This window comes from Zootermopsis nevadensis, unplaced genomic scaffold, assembly GCF_977971745.1.
Source record: "Zootermopsis nevadensis isolate Lab colony 2312 unplaced genomic scaffold, Znev_1.0 Znev_ptg000002l, whole genome shotgun sequence".
Taxonomy (NCBI): domain Eukaryota; kingdom Metazoa; phylum Arthropoda; class Insecta; order Blattodea; family Termopsidae; genus Zootermopsis; species Zootermopsis nevadensis.
The window spans coordinates 4,957,045-4,973,921 of NW_028259134.1; the positions used below are offsets into that span (position 1 = coordinate 4,957,045).

Consider the following 16,877-nt stretch of genomic DNA (forward strand, 5'->3'; position numbering starts at 1 on the left):
CGAGCGTTCTGGACGACCATCTTCGAGCACAACGCCCGAAAATGTTACGAAGATTCGGCAGGCCATTCACGAAGATCGACGTCGTACCAGCAACGACTTGTGCGACATTGTTGGGATAGGCTATGGGACCTGTCAGCTGATTCTAAAGGAAGAACTCCACATGCGACGCATCATCACAACGCGCCAGCGCACACCGCCCTCAAAGTTCGCCAGTTTTTGGCCTCAAACACCATGGCCGTCATCCCGCACCCTCCTTATTCGCCGTGTGACTTCTTCCTCTTCCCAAAGATGAAAATTCAGCTAAAGGGAAGGAGATTTGAGACGATAGAAGAGATTCAGGCAGAATCGCAGATGGTGCTTGACAGGCTGACAAAGAAAGATTTCCAGGGATGCTTCCAGGCTTGGCAGCGGCGCTGGGATCGTAGTGTTCACTCCCAGGGGAACTACTTCGAGGGTGATGGATGAATTTAATACCTGAGATAAGCGTACGGGTTTTTATAGGCGCAGTTTAGAAACTTTCCGATCGCACCTCGTATGCTGATGATGTTAATTTATTGGGTGATGATATAAATACAATAAAGAGGAACACAGAAGTTTTACCAGAGGCTAGTAGAAAGGTAAATTCACAAAAAACTAATATTATGTTAGTATCTCATCAGCAGACAGAATTATCTTAGGGTGGCAGTTCAAATACTTGGGAAATGATACTCATTAGGTACTTAGAAGGAGACCAAATACTGGAAATACGTGCTCCTTTTCAGTTCAGTGTTTTGTCTTACGGTCTGATTTATAAAAACCTAAAGTTTAAAAATATACAATACAATAATTTTTCCTGTTTTGTATGGGTGCGAAACATGGTATCTCACTCTGAGGGAGGAACACAGATTGCAGATGTTTGAGAATAGGGTGTTGAGGAGGATATTCGGGCCTAGGAGAGAAGATTAGGGAGCATGGAGAAAACTGCATAATGGTGAGCTTAATAATTTGTTTTCCCCCCAATCTCTTCAGGGTGATTGACTCAAGAAGAATGAGATGGGTGGGGAATGTGGCACGCATTGATGGGGCAAATGGTGTTGATTGGTTATTGATTGGGAAGCCTGAGGGGAAAGTCCACTAAGGAGACCTAGACGTAGATGGGAGGATAATCTCAGGCAAGATCTTTGGGAGATAGGAGTTGAAGGAGACTGGATTTTGTTTCCCCAGAACAGTGTCCGGTGGAGGGCTTTGGTTAATTCGGTGATGAACCTTCGCGTTCCGTAAGCCATCTAGTTATTTAGTTAGTTGGACTAGCCATTTGTTAACTGATGTAGCAGCATGTTAATGGTGTATGAATTGCATAACAGCAATAATTTATCAAACTCTAATAGAGCTATAGGTATTAGTTCTGAGTTCATCCCCTCAAATTGAAAGACCTTGTTACATTTGTTTACACTTTTTCCATTAAGAATCGCTACATAAAGATTTTGTCCTCCTGTAAACTATCCAGTCTTAAACAAGGAGTAGTGCCAGACAGAGTGTGGTCCATGTAGCCTATGTGACCCTGTAAGTAAACCCAACAAAAGATAAGGTGGATTTAACTTTACCTTTGTGTGGCAGTTGAAGATTTTACACAGCCCATAATCAGAGACTGCGATGTGACCGCGTGCATCAATCAGTATATTTTCTGGTTTCAAGTCACGGTGTATGACTCCGATCTGAAAGGAAGAAATTAACGAGTTATTTGCACAGTGTGATATGCTGCTTTTTAACCTGTACACGACGGGGATTTAAACTTTTGTGCACGCTCCACGAAAACCTTTAATATTATCTAAAGTAAACATGATAAATTAACGAAATAAAATCCATATTTATTCGATTAGAACAGAGAATACATAAGAGTTTTTTTTAAAATGCAGTTAATATCTTAATTGCCTAAATAGGCCTTAGTAACTCTACTTTCTTCTTTGGAAGCTCATTCGACATGATAGAAGCCATGGTTGTGAACTAATGACCACACAGAAAAATTTGTTTCCGCTACTTCAGTGGATACACATTTTTTTCACCCATCATCAGGAAGAATGTGAGAAACTTTGAATAGGGGGTCTGAAAACGAAGCCTGAAACCCACTTGACAATAACAATGTTTATTGCTTCCCGGGTTGACAGCTCAGGTTGAACTTGCCAGAACCCTAGAGAAAGTGATGCAATATTTTCAGCCCCTAAAAGAGGCCAAAAGACGTAACCAAGTCTACTTACAGTGTTGCAAGTTTTGAGTTCTGCACAAGGAACGTTCATAGGGCTGAGTACACAACTTACGTCCCAGACAAGGAACGCTAGTAAGATAAAGGTTAATGTGGCAGAAAGTTGTAGTACTACTATTTTGCATTTCTGCCTTATAGCGCTTTAACTAAGATGTCATATATACTGTTATTGTTGTTTACCACAGAAAATAAAAATGACATTGAATAGAATAAAAAAGTTATAGCCCCACACTTAAGTAGTTTAATGCAGACAAGTGAGGTGATGTCTGAATACCTGATGCAGGTATTCTACAGCCAGGACTATCTCCGCTAGGTATAGTCTTGCTGCAGTCTCTGTAAACTTGCCCCAGTAACGCAGCAAATGGTACAAGTCTCCACCAGGATAATAGTCTGGAAAAATAATAATGCATTATTGTTACTGTAAGGACACTTAATGATACTATCTGTTGAATTTGACAATGGAGTTACTGCAATGTTTTCCTCTGCAGAAGACTGGAAACAGCAGATTTGTTCGTCAGTGGGGGATGGAGCACAATCTGTAGACAGTCCTGTTGTACATCTCTTTGCGAGACAAAACTCACAGCCCATGCAGAACACTGCACTCGATGTTTGAGAAGAAAATAAATAATACCCTGACCCTTCTTCCTAAGGTCCACATGGAGGTTACTCCTTGTGCTACCAATTCTAAAACGATTCAGTTGTTATTGAAAATTATTTTACTGCTATGTACACTATAGGCTTCTATAAACAGTTATAAATTCTGAGTAAACATGATTCCTTATACAAAACATAAGTGATAGGACTGTGTGTTAACACCACAGCACGCAACTCGTGTTGACTGGAATCATTCAAACTGATATACACTCAGTACACCAGACCACCTTGCTCAGCAGGAGGATTTCCTGTATCATACATACTGTCTGTCTGTCTGTCTAAAGTAATAACTATCTCAAACTTGAAGGCATCCTGAATGTGGTCCTAAAAATATTAAACGACACGAAGAACATTCCCTCTGTTGCAGGTACTGGCAGTGACCATTAGATTAAAAAGAGAAATTAAGAAATGCCGAAACTAGAAAAATGAGGTGAAACGCTGGAAAACTAATGAGTGTCGGCTGTTGATGGGCACTTGTGTATGGAGGTGAACCCCCTCAAGAAGGGGGTTGCCAGATATTTTACTGAGGCCACGATCTTCCCAGGCCGGGAGGTGGTACGGCTTGGGGAGGCTAAAGCGGTGAAAAGTCAAAAGAAAACCAAATGAAACTACTTCGAATAATCGAAGTATATTATTTAATGAAAAATATTTAAATATAAGATAAACAGAATCAAGACACCTTTCAGGGCTCAAACTCCAGCTGGGTATCCGACTCCAGATGCCCAACTCAACCCCCACAAACCCTGACTTGCCTTCCGACTTTCTCCTCGAGTCGTTCTCTCTCCGGCGGACACACACAGACTGTCCTAACTGCCCTGCTGTCTGATCAGGGTCTCGAAGCCGCCGACTCCAAAGAACTTAGAGAGGGGAGATAAGCCACTTCGAGCCACGAGGCATGGCTCAGAGGTGAAGCTAGTTATTCGCTCTGATAGACAGTACATATATCTGTAAACCTTCATTGGATTCACAAAATTAGACTAACTACAGGAAGTGGAGTAAGGGACATACAGATGTGTACAAATTAAAATATCAATTAGGTTTCACGGAAGATAGAGGTTTAATAACGATTTTAAGATGTTGCACTAAAAGCACTGTTATGCAGAAGATAGGCCTAAGTACAGCAAATATGTCCTTATCTTTAATAGTTTTGACACTAATTAACAGAATTTTGAAGGTTTTGATTCTAGCAGAGTATGCATATTCTCAAAACATGGAATGTTAGGAATTTAAGTTTGAACCTGGTTCTTATTCTTTGTGTTACTAGGGTGATGAGGCAGCAAGTACCTCTGCAGCATTGTAAATTTTACTACATTACTTGGCACTACAATGCACTGACATTTCTGTTGTTAAATTGTTCACTTTGCTTCTCAACCATCCTGGAATCAGGAATTGTTTTTTGTGTACTCACCAAGTGCGAGACAGATCTTGGACTTTATCTGGAAGGTGTAACAGAGTGCTGCGAGGAATGGAAATTGGGAGCAGAGTTGATGGACGTAGCACTCTGTTTGGTATTTTTCTCAGTCGCCTTCGATGGGAATATCCATGATTTTCATCGCATATGTCGTGTTGTTATCCATGCCGCAGTTCTTCCTCGTCATGAAGACTTTTCCAAAACCTGTAACAGCACACGGTTATGATTCTTGTTTCTTTCTGATCAACAGTGGTCTCAAGTATTTGTAGACTGTCCCTTTATAAAGATCATTATTGTTTATAAACGTTTTGTGTAATATCAAACATTTGTGTGATTGTGTGCATTTTGTGCTAAAATTATGAATTTGTGGGTCTTTATGTGTACCAAGATAAAGACACAACGGTTAATAATGGTTACCATTTGTCAGTCCACTCTTTCCTGATAACATTCAAGAAAATAGTCGGCAATAAGAAAAAGAATGGTATTGTTGGCAAAATGTGTTTTTGATTTAATTTAAGCATAAAAGAATTTTGAGTTCTTTCCAACTGTTCTCAACCACACCATGACGTCTTGTAGCAAGAAAATATTTCTGATGCTTCATTTTGCTCAAACATTATTAATAAAGATTTGGTTCAGAGTTTGTAAATGTTGTGGTCAGATATCTACTGATCATAATCACATGTCTGAATATAGTAACAGCTGTTGGTGCTACTACTTCTACTATTTTGCCCTTTGATCTGGAGGATTACAGAAAATCAGGCCTATATTTATCAGCAAAGATAGGCAAGTGTTAATGGAAATTTATACTTACCTCCTTCCCCTAGAAGTCTCAGCGGGTCAAAGTCTCTCAGTTTTGTTGCGTAAGGCCGCAAATTCTTTTCTGTAACAAAGTTTTTAAAATTACAGCCATGTTCTAAGGCATCCTACCCATGATTAAAATAATTTTCGTAGTACGCCACATAATTTGCCCATTGAATGGACCGTCCATCATAATTGAAGAGGAATGTTAGCACAGATGGTGATCACTTTCCTGATTTATTAAATTACTGTCTGTAGGACTTACGTAATAGGCAATGTTTAAATAAGTGGTCTGAAATTTTGTTGTCTCTAAAATCGGCCTGTAATTTAAATTGAAGTTTATAATATTAGTCTATACTGTGCCATATATATATATTGGCATTTTGACTTGCTAAGAACTGCTCTAGTAGTCCTAATGATAGTTATTATTTCTGATGGTTTCTAAAAATTATACATGACTATTTTGTGTTTACTCACAATTTATTGTGCAATGACAGATTCAGATGGAGAACTTACAATATTTGATGTACTTGCTGAGTGTTCGAACCAGTTAGGAGATGATTTTAATATTATCTTCCTATGTATGTAATGCTGTTTGTAGTGCTGTCTGTTAAATAATATTTAGTGTGTTTATTCATTTTCTAATTCAGGGACGTTGGGTTAACAACTCCATGGTCATTGGTGTGGTACCATCAAATAATAAAATTTTCAGTAGCATAATGTGGTCATGTTCTCCACTGCAGGAAATTATGATCATTCTTAAATCAAAGGCCAAGGAGTACAAAAAAATACATTGTGCCCACTTGAGAGATATTTGATATCGTTGCCACTATAAGTAGTAGCGTACAAGAGTAATAATAATGCCTGCTAATAGGAAGAAACTTCCAGTCACCTCAGAGGTTCACAAGAAATTTCCCTAAAATCCATTGTAATGTTTCCATGCCACCTCCCCCACGTCACTGAAGTCACCAATTACAATAAATATTCTTTCAAACACAGTACATGCATGCCTTGTGCATCAATATTATTGAAATGCCACCTTCCTTCCTTTTATTATCCTAAAAGTAACATGAGATGCACATAACCAGAGAAATTTTGTGCTATACGAGTAATGATTGTCAGCTGAAATCTTCATTTGTAGTTCCTAGCAACAATATTTTCCTTAGCAATTTCTTTACAGACATTTGCAATTAACCATTATTCTGGTAATAGATCAATGCATTAGAAATTGAAAATAACAAATATGAAAACATTACTCCATTCATCCACACACATTCACATTTTGTTGATACTATGTCAAAAGTAGGCATTCTAAAATTTACTATGCAAGACATAGCATGTTCATGAACTTAAAGCAGGAATATGAATATTCTATGCTACATTGTATGAGCTTCTGACACTGCCTTTATATAAACCACAAATTAATAAATAAATATATGATAAAATCTATTAGCTAAGATTATGTACCATTTGCATGCGTTCTCTTCGCATCATTAGCAAAATTGTCCTGTATCAAACTTAGTACTGCCTGTCTTTTATCAGCCAAATATCCCCCTTGTTAATAGCAAGCAACACAAAATGATAACAGGTTTGCTCACATACCTGAGAGTCTGTCCTCAATGTGGTCTATATCCCAGTTCTTGAGACTGTCATCGTCCCACTTTTCTGGGGCTTTGTCCCAATCTTCTACATTTTCGTTGTACCAGTTGTAAAGATCTTCTCTGTCCCAGTCTGAGACAGGTTTGTTGTTCGAGAATTGGCCACGCTCATCCCCACGGTTGAAGGGGCACTCCATGTTCTGGTCCAATTCATTGTTTTTAATATGATACTGGAAAGATAGGTTATGACAGGCGAATCAGTCACTGTCTGGCTGTCAAACTGACAAAGTCACAAAACTCTCCTCCTACATTTTATGGTTCATAACGTTATAAAAATAGCAGTTATTCTAAATCAGTCCAGTCCATACCCACACATCACGTACAAGATGTTTTTTAATATTTCCCTCTCGTCTGTGCTACATCTCACAATTGTTCCTCCCTCTCCATTACAAATGTAATCTCTCCTGTGTGTGCTGTATTTCCTGCCCATCTCATCCTGCTTGGTGTATCATTCTTATACTATCTGACTGAAGAGCACAAATTATGCAGCTCCTTCAGCCCCCCCCCCCAAAAAAAAAAAATGTAAAATTTTCTCTTTAACACACTATCCTTAGACACCCCAAACTTGGAATAAATGTCGCAATGTCCCAGATGATATTTGTCTTCTCGGTCTGTGTTCTTTCCTTTATCTGAAGGATTGAGCATCACGCCCATACAAAAGAACTTGTAAAATTTCAGCCCTTGTGTATTTTTATCCTTACATTTATTACATTTCTTGATTGAGTGCAGTCCATAAGATACAATATTCTGAACTGCACAGTAGCAAGTATTCCCCGAATTGCTCTTAACCGCGCCATTTGTAGTGATAATATGATTAATAGCGAGTAAAATGTTTCTTTCATGTGAAATTCATTTCATTTCATGAATGATTTGTAGCTGCTCATGTGGACAATAAATTCCCTGCATCTACAGAATCTGACTTTCATTGCCTTTTTTTTAGAATTTCATCCCTGGGACCTATCTTATAATAGTTGAACCTGTATCACAAGTAATAATAGCAGGTCAACATGAAGTTGACTTTATAACGCCCATTGTACATGTTACACTGAACTAGCCTTCAAAGGATTTGCTTTAATTTCAAATAATAAAACCAATATATTCCAGATCGACTTTTCCTACTGAAGCAGGTGAAATGGCCTCAGGTGTGAGTAGCAGTGAGTCAAAAAAGACTGTAGTTGCACGACTTAACAGCAGGTTGTGACATAACCTGAAAGAGGTGGATATTTCAGTTGAATGTGAAATGCCAAGTTCAAGAACAGTTGCTTCAAACTTGAGTTGAGTTATCGTAGTGAGAACACTCCATAAGAAGTGTGAATGTGTTTGTTGAACAAACTGTTGCATGGAACTGACTGCTGGTGTTATTTTGTTTTTCTTCTTTTAGTGAACAGAATGTGAATTGAATGGTGCAAGAATCAAGTGACCCATTTGCTTCTACACCCAAACGTGAACCTCATACTGCACCATTCAAAGACCAGGTGAGATACTTACGTCATCCGTTAACCAATATTTCTACAATTTCATGTGTGTCCTGACAGTGGAACTTCGTGTCGATGTTGGTATTCTAGATTGTTAAGCCATGTAACTGCTTACACTTAAGAGAAACTACTGCCTACATCATCAGCCCTGACAATGGTGGGAGTAAACACTTCATAGGAACTTTTGTCTCCCTACAAGTTCTCACAGCATTTTCTGGCATCAACATATTCAAAATGCTGTTAGAACCTCAAATTTCACGTACTTAAACTCTGTACATCATTTCTTAATATTTTTCATTATCCGTTAATTTCAACCGCCTGTGTAACCACTTACAGTTATGCCGACAAACACAGTTGCAGTACTTATGGTTACAACAGTCTCAGATCATATTTTTGTTCTCGTCTTAGTATCGGTTACTGAATTTAGTGACTCAAAACACAAGGTTTGTGCCGTCATGCACCATGCGCTGGAATGACAGAGAAGAATGGACTGTTTATTTCTCAGTGCTCTGAGTTTTTACCCAGCAATGATATTTTGTGTGATGTCTGCTTAATTTTTTGGTTTGCCTCATTCAGTGCTATGGCTTATTTTCAACAATATCAGTAGCTCGGACTACTGTTAGTTTCAAGGTTTTCATGAAGAATAGAATGTAAAAAATACACGGGCAGTTTTTGTGTATGCTGTTCAGGAAAGGCAGCCTTAAACTTATATATGTAAAATTTCTCACTTATGTAGTAGCAGTAATTTTGTAGAGAAGTTTTCTGTACTTCTCTTCTGCAGAATTTTCTGTGTCAGGTTTTGCCTTCTTCATTTCCCTGGTTTTTGTTAGAAAATTGAGAAGTGTGTCATGTTCATCTTGCACGTGACTTTGAATTTCTCTTATTTTGTGAATAAAATCTATACCCAGACCTGTCTGTAATGTATGAACCAAAATGTAAGAATTTGCGAACACAGAAAGAAAGGGTTTGAGCAGAAAGACCTGTTACTATCATGAATGTACCTCATGACAAAATGAGTCAGAAGTTTCATCCAATATTAGACGGTTCCTGAATTTGTCTTGAAATGTCAACTAGCAACACTTCATGGAGGGCTTTTAACAAATTATTTTCAATGGCCAGAGATGTGCCTTAGCAAAAGGTCATTCAGCAGAGGTTCATAATGTTCTAGCAGTTTCGAAATATTCTTTACAATTACTTCTGTCAAGGGGCAACTCAGATAATTCTTGACCTCTAAATGGTAGTTCTTGATCTGGCAGCAGACAAGTCATGTCACCCATTTCAATATTTCTTAATTTTTATAAACTCCTTTATTATATTCTGAACTACTAAATGTAAGTTGGATCTCCAGAAGCTCATAATTTCTTTGGAGACTTAAATAAAGAATGACCTGCGTGTACTGTACATGTTTTGTGTAAGATTCGTGTTTTTCTTTTCTTTTCGTGAAGCATGCAAGTCATAAGTTTGTTAAAGGCCCCCGAAATCCAAAACATTTCAACATTTTTGGAAGATCAATTATGGCCAGCAAATCAGTTTCTCTCAGATTGTTGCAAGCTGTTAACCATGGGTAAAAATGATATTGCAAAACAAAAGTTCCCAGTGTACATTTTGTTTTCCTTATATTCACTCTCAGGGTTTTATATAGGTTGGTAATGTCTCCCATGTTTTAATGTTTTTAGTTTCTCCATGAATTTTCTTCTTGACAATAGTTTTTCTAAAAAACATTGAATAACATTTTTATCTAGTTTCCACAAGTTTCAAATGGTCTTCCACCGTCACTGCAGTTGTGTTTATGAAAATTGCAGTTTGTGGGTGATTTTGGTACAATTCACTTCTTCTTCAGTTCATGTTGAGGTCAACCATTTTTTTATTTAAAAGAATGGTAAAGACCTTTCTTTTCCTTGTACGTTTCTTATATTCACAATTTTTTAATATTTTCATTTGCATTTTTCTCGTGCGAGTGTTTTGTAGCCACATCAGCATCAATAAGATACTCAATTTTTATAGCTTAAAGTCGCCTAAATAATATTTGAACATTCAGTGGTAAATCAAAGAAGACAACTCAGCCATTACAAGGATTAATGTTTTTGAAGTAAATAATCGCTGTTTACACTGTAGAACTCTGAATTCTTTATTTTTAAAGCAGATTGTGTTTGTGGGTGTCACTAGGTCTGTTCCGTTTATGTGTTAGAGAGTTGCGTAATGATACTTCAATTAACAAAGTTAACTCGCTTTGTGTGTGTTATCTACTCACCTGTGAGTATATGTACTTCGGTACTGGGAGTACCGTGAACAAAACACGTTAACAAACCTCTATCAAACATTGGATGCGTCTTTTAAATGAGGTGACTATTATGCAGTCTTAATTTGATTTTGCGTATTCAAATAACTTGTGTCTTTGATGTCAGCACGGAATAATTAGTCTGTAGTAACATTATGATGCTGTAAGTGTAAGTGAAATATTTATTAGTGTTGTGAATTTAGATCTTGGCGTTCATAGTGGCAAGTCAGATAATTATTGTTTTATTTCGGTCATTAAAGAGGACTAATCGTTTATATTTATAAACATGCAAGCCGACTCCAGTGAGAAGTTAGCAGATCAGAGCTAGGTTTTCGTACCTGTATGATAAAATAAAAAGTAAAAATTGCTTGCATCGTCATAACCTCAAAACCTACATAGAACGAAATATGACTGGTAATAAGACAAATGCAGAGGGGTGCGTTGTTAAACTGTGGGCCAAATTAAGTATGTCTTACATAAGCGAAAAGTGATTAAAATTTTGAGCCTTTTGGGTTGTTTTGGATCTCCAACAAGAGCATGTATTCTAAGTTTCAGTCATGTAGCATAAGTAGCAGCGATCATCTATTATCTTGAGAATGTTGAAATAAAAAATGTTCCCCCACACCAGAATATTATTGCTAAATATTTCAGTACACACACTCGTGTATTTGCGATACCAAGTTAAAGTATTCTGTCTTTTTTTATTTACATTTATTCAGCATGCCCCATTACAAGATTGCAATATTACATGCATTAATATATAGCACGTTAACAGATTACACAACTCTAATATCATGATCCATTGCCACCGTTTGCACCTATGTTCCTATGCAAAACTGTATTATAATCAATGGATTTAATGAATTTATTAAAATGACCTAAACATTTCTGAACAATTACTTCATGCAACACTGGCCATGTGCCACCATTCTTGACTATTGCATCTATTAAATTATGCCTTGGTTGTTGTAGTTTTTCGCAGTCATAGATGAGGTGATCCACTGTTTGTGCTGCTTTCAGGCATGAGCATGTTGGGTCGTCAATGATCTCAAACCTGTGTAGATATGATTTGTTTTTGCCATGTCCAGTCATTATTGCTGTCAGTTCGGGACTTATTTCAATATTTAGCTTCATTCTTTGTCACACTGACGGGAATAATTTCTTGCACGCTGCTCCTTTATTGGTGGCGCTCCACTCATTTTGCCATTTTATAATTCCTTCCTCCTTTGTTTCTTTAATAATTGTACTTTTAGGCTTCTTTGCATATACTACATTTCCACCATCTTCTGCTGCTGCCTTCGCTAATCTGTCTGCTATTTCATTACCGAAAATTCTGATGTGTGCTTTGATCCACCCAAAATGAATAGTCCAATTTTGACCTTTGAGATTCCTTAATCTATTTCTTATCTCAGATATTACAAAGCCGTGTTTGAAGTTGTTTTTTAGTAGATCGAGAGAAACTGGACTATCTGTGTACACCGCTACTATTCTTTCCTCAATGCTGATTTCCCTTAAAGTTGTTACTGCATCCAAGGCCTCTAGAATTCCGATCTGCTCAGCTTGATTGTTTGAGCAATGATCGGGTAACTTGGTTTTTAAGCTATGAATTAGTTCTCCATTTTTGAAGATAACAGTGGCAGCACTCACCTTTCCCTGGTGTTTACTTCCATCTATATAGATTTCCACAGTGTATTTATTGAAGTCTTTCACTTCATCAAGAGTTATTCTTTCCGCTGGATGAGACCATTCCTTCTTGTTTAATGGTGCTTCGTACTCGGTAGAGTCATCTTTCAGTCCATGTATAGTTTTATATATCTGCACTGCTTCTTCGATAGTAATGCAGATAGGATATTCTGTCTTCCTGGTCTTTTCGAAGTGTGCATTTGTCAGTAGTGAGCAACCAGCCCACTGCCTCTGCACAATTTCTACTCAATCCTTATCTTTGTCTGCTATAGCCATCTAATAGGAATCAGGAGAGACTTGTGTGAGAAATGGCCAGGGAGTTTTGCTTAGGAAACATCTCGTTCATTGTTTTTTGTGCCATAAATCTACGGCATGGGACCGCCGGCTTTAGTTCCCTTCCGAAGGAAGTTGTTCTATGGATTTTTATCACCCCTTAAAATTCCATCAACCTCAGCAGTGTTTGAACTCGCGTACCTTGGGTCCAGTGGCGACGACATTAACCACTAGTGCAATGAGGGCGACAAGTTCGTTGAAATATTACTTTGCTAAAATAATAACAGGAAAGTTTATGAACATGTTTTTTATTTAATATTCTTAAATATATTAATTAGAAACAATTCAGAAAACATTAAATAATTTAACTATTTAACAAAAAATAAACAATTGAACTATTTTACAAAGAACTAAACTATTTCACTATTTAAATACTGAAGTATTTAACAAAAAAACTAAATTATTTATTTATTTAACAAATGTGAACAATTCAGATATTTAACAAAAAAAAATGAACAGTCTAACTATTTAAATACTAAACTATTTAACAAAAAATAAACAATTGAACTATTTTACAAAGAACTAAACTATTTCACTATTTAAATACTGAAGTATTTAACAAAAAAACTAAATAATTTATTTATTTAACAAATGTGAATAATTCAGATATTTAACAAAAAACTGAACAGTGTAACTATTTAAATACTAAACTATTTAACAAAAAATAAACAATTTCAAGATTTAAACAATTGAACTATTTTACAAAGAACTAAACTATTTCACTATTTAAATACCGAAGTATTTAACAAAAAAACTAAATAATTTATTTATTTAACAAATGTGAACAATTCAGATATTTAACAAAGAACTAAACTATTTTACTATTTAAATACTGAAGTAATTAACAAAAAAACTAAATAATTTATTTATTTAACAAATGTGAACAATTCAGATATTTAACAAAGAACTAAACTATGTCACTATTTAAATACGGAAGTATTTAACAAACAAACTAAATTATTTATTTATTTAACAAATGTGAACAATTCAGATATTTAACAAAGAACTAAACTATTTTACTATTTAAATACTGAAGTATTTAACAAAAAAACTAAATAATTTATTTATTTAAAAAATCTCATCTAACGTCCATTCCTTGGAGCCCAGTTGCTTTGCTTCAGGTCGATGACGTAGTCGATCTTAAACTTTATTCTGCTAGAGAGCATCGCCTTCTTATTTGTTAGTTCCTTCATTGTATGAAGGAACTCAGACAGATCCTGCAAGAAAACAAAAATTTAAAGTCACATTTCATGGGCATAATTAACTTCTTACGCTTATAAGCCTACACATGAAACTAGAAAATTCTGCCACTACTCATGTAGTTCACATAGAACTTGCTGTGTGGGAAGGCGCGTGTAAATTTAAATTGAGAGCTGAAGGTTGCTGTCTCGAACAAAACGTAAGTATGTGTCTCATCTAAACAAAGGCATAAACCGAGATTTTTGGTGGCTGAGCCTAGACATGACCCTTCGATCAGATTCCTGCTTTGTCCTGTCAGCACTGAGTGAATTCTGACATGATTCAGCAGAGGTGATGAGAGGAAACGTAAAAGTGTAACCCAATACTGAGCAAGATTCCCGTCATACTAGACGGGGACAAGTTGAAGTCACGACATGAGGCGTCTTTATATGAAACATGTTAGAGTGTAGAAGAGTATGATGATTTTCAGAAGAACATGTCACGGTGATCATTTATCACACAGAAACACTATTCAGAATATTGTCAGCGAGCTCAGAAAGGTATTTCATATCAGAATAGATGCAACATCCTCACGCGTTCTTTACAATGTGCACTTTCAAGCATCGAATCCACCTTCTGTGACAGTTCCCAATTTGGCCACCAGATTGCAGCACCTGACTTTCTACCTAGGAGGATATTCAAAATAGGATTATGCGAGGTCGTGCAGAATACCACAAACTCCATATCAAATTTCATCCTAGTCTGTCCATTGGTTCTCGAATTGAATGGACTGGAAAGACAGATGGACGAGAAGGTGCGACCAGCCCATAATGCCTTCTCGCTATGATTTTGTGCAAAGAATGTATAACAATTAAGAAGACTTGCATGTTACAAAATGGAAGCCAGAAAGTCTGTGAGATCAAAGGGACACACTTACTGCTTTTTGCATTGTACCTTCCGTATAAACCTGTGGTCATCATAGAGCCCAAAGGAAGGCAATAAATTACACGGTAGGAGAACTGCAAATTAAAACTAAAAGTATTAAAAAATGAAAACAAACATACTTGGCTCTTGCTCTCCAAATCCTTGCCGACCGTCATCAGAAGAGTGCAGAGGCACTCCAAGGAATGTTCGTCTTCTTTGGTAAGGAGACGTTTAATGCAATGCTGCATGGTGCTTGTGGCGAGCATATCTGCTTTATGCAGCTCGCCAATAAACCTGTAACATAGTGAAGAATATGTCACTTGGGTTGAGTTAAGACAATAGTAAAAGTCCAAAGAACAGAAGAGAAACGAGGTTCTTTGCCTCTACAAGGTACAGAAAGATTTGTGCCTTAAAATAATGAGAACTTTTGTTTAAATAGATGGAATTTAATCAGTGTCTTGTGTGTGATATATATTTTTGAGGTGAAATATAATATTTCTGTACGTGGTCCTGTAAAAATCTGTATCTGTTTATAAATATAAAACAGCTGAGACAGAATATTGAAAATTTCAAATTAAATAATTATTTTTATGTAATTTGCATTTGATTCTGTATGGAGGTAAGCCATCAGTGCCATTTCACGATGCAAATACCAAGAAGAAGAAATACCGAGGAAGTGGAGACTTTATGATAGTGTGTGATCATGTAAGCAGCAGCATTATGAAGCACATTTAGAAATTGGTCCTGGATTTTGTGGAACACTTGCATACTGGAGGGCAAGAACCCATTAACATTTCAAATTTCCTCTCAGTGTCTTGTCCTAATTCACAACTCTTAAGTTCACTACTTTCAGAGTCACTGATGAATCAAATGTAGAGCTTCAAAATCACAAAGAAAAATGTAAGTTACCTGATGTTTCCTATTGATTTCATTTGTATCCTTCGCAGTTCCTGCTGTAGTTCGGTTTTCTTTGCCTGCAGAAAAAATAAGTAGAAAAGATTAGAAATCGCCTTTTTTGATGGTATCTTGTAAGAGCCCTTCTTTAATGCACAGCTTTCAACATATGTAAGTTTGCATTTCAAAGTTTGTGTCCACGATACTCAGCCGGTCAAGAAGCCCCCTGCCTTTATGCCTCCAAAAGAACGCCATGACCTAATGAGAAATGTCGAGTGCAGCCGGAGTCCATTATTATGAAAGTTTACAACATTTTGAAAAAAATGAGTACATTAAGTGCTCATTATAGGAAGTTAAACTAACCTAAGAAGTTAGGAAAATGTTTTTTCATCTTGAGGTACCATTTATATCATAATAATTTAAATTAAGTTTATGTGCATTCTACATTCAGTCTTTATCAATTATGTCTCTTTCTTGTCTTTCAAGAAGTCTTAAAACCTGAACAACATATTGAATAATAATTTTTCAAATGATAGATATTCATCTTCAAGCAAAAAGGGAGGAGACAACTATTCCATTCGATCAAGCAGACGGAGCTATTCCCAATCAGTGGACAGAAGCGTAGTAACATATGACCGTAGACAAAGACATTAGAGAAGCACTTACTGGGTCTGCTGTTTCCTCAATCTCTTTCTGTGTGGCTTCTAGATTTATTTCTGCTTCAGGATTCTTTTCAAATTCTGCCCGGCATCGACCTAGCAGCAACTTCCTGAAGGTGACCTCTGGTTCGCCATTGTTCCCACGCTCTGCCGGAACTTTCATGCTGGAGAGAACCTTGCACATTCGTGCATAAATCTCTGTGAACTTTGGTTCATCAACAGCCTGCACATAAAAACACACAACATTATCACTTTGCTCTCATGTTATATTTATGAAAAACAACTCTGTTGAGCATACGTTACATAAACTAAATTTATGAAATGATGGCCACCTAAATGAAGCTTCAACAAAAGTAAATCTTTATCCCTTAAACCTGAGAAACTCAAAATCTCAGTCAGATGCAAGACACATTTCATGACAGCCTTAATTTTCTTGCATAAGATAAACATTTTTAGATGAGAGCAGATAAATTCTAAGCTTGGAGGTGAATTTAAAGAGAGAACAATCAGCTTACTGCTTTTTAAGATTATTATCATAGTGAACAGTAACAATTATAATTTTCACTTGCCCCTAGCGTCTCCAATACTACACTGAGGATAACTTCAATATTTAAGAAATTGAGCTGCAAAGTTACAAAAGAAGGGAATTTCTATCAATATGACGTCTCTGTCTGAATGTATCAGCTGCTAAA

The 16,877-nt window shown here is 36.6% G+C and overlaps 2 protein-coding genes across 2 annotated transcripts in view; both read right to left on the reverse strand.

Annotated features, from left to right (window-relative positions):
* Positions 1-407: 407 nt before the first annotated feature.
* Positions 408-7,253, reverse strand: LOC147875031 (uncharacterized). Its single transcript, XM_087348175.1, has 5 exons — positions 6,705-7,253; positions 5,116-5,184; positions 4,302-4,508; positions 2,514-2,629; positions 408-1,694 (listed from the first exon to the last, which is right to left on the reverse strand). Exons 1-3 carry the CDS (start codon positions 6,895-6,897, stop codon positions 4,411-4,413), a joined length of 360 nt encoding a protein of 119 aa, XP_087204301.1. The 5' UTR covers positions 6,898-7,253; the 3' UTR covers positions 408-1,694; positions 2,514-2,629; positions 4,302-4,410.
* Positions 7,254-13,475: 6,222 nt separating this feature from the next.
* LOC110829022 (eukaryotic translation initiation factor 4 gamma 3-like) overlaps positions 13,476-16,877 on the reverse strand; it is a 30,806-nt gene continuing 27,404 nt past the window's right edge. The window contains exons 7-8 of the mRNA XM_087355081.1: positions 16,193-16,408; positions 13,476-15,606 (exon numbers count right to left, since the gene is read on the reverse strand). Of these exons, the coding sequence (XP_087211207.1) occupies positions 15,538-15,606; positions 16,193-16,408 (285 nt within the window). The 3' untranslated portion in view covers positions 13,476-15,537. The remainder of the gene's footprint in view (positions 15,607-16,192; positions 16,409-16,877) is intronic.

Bases quoted from the DNA above. Each gene is read 5' to 3' on its own strand.
- LOC147875031 (XM_087348175.1), bottom strand. From the start codon at position 6,897: ATGGAGTGCCCCTTCAACCGTGGGGATGAGCGTGGCCAATTCTCGAAC. The intron at 5,185-6,704 runs GTATGTGAGCAA...ACTTTGTTACAG, and splicing joins CATTGAGGACAGACTCTCAG to AAAAGAATTTGCGGCCTTAC. The intron at 4,509-5,115 runs GTAAGTATAAAT...GTGCTGTTACAG, and splicing joins GAGACTTCTAGGGGAAGGAG to GTTTTGGAAAAGTCTTCATG.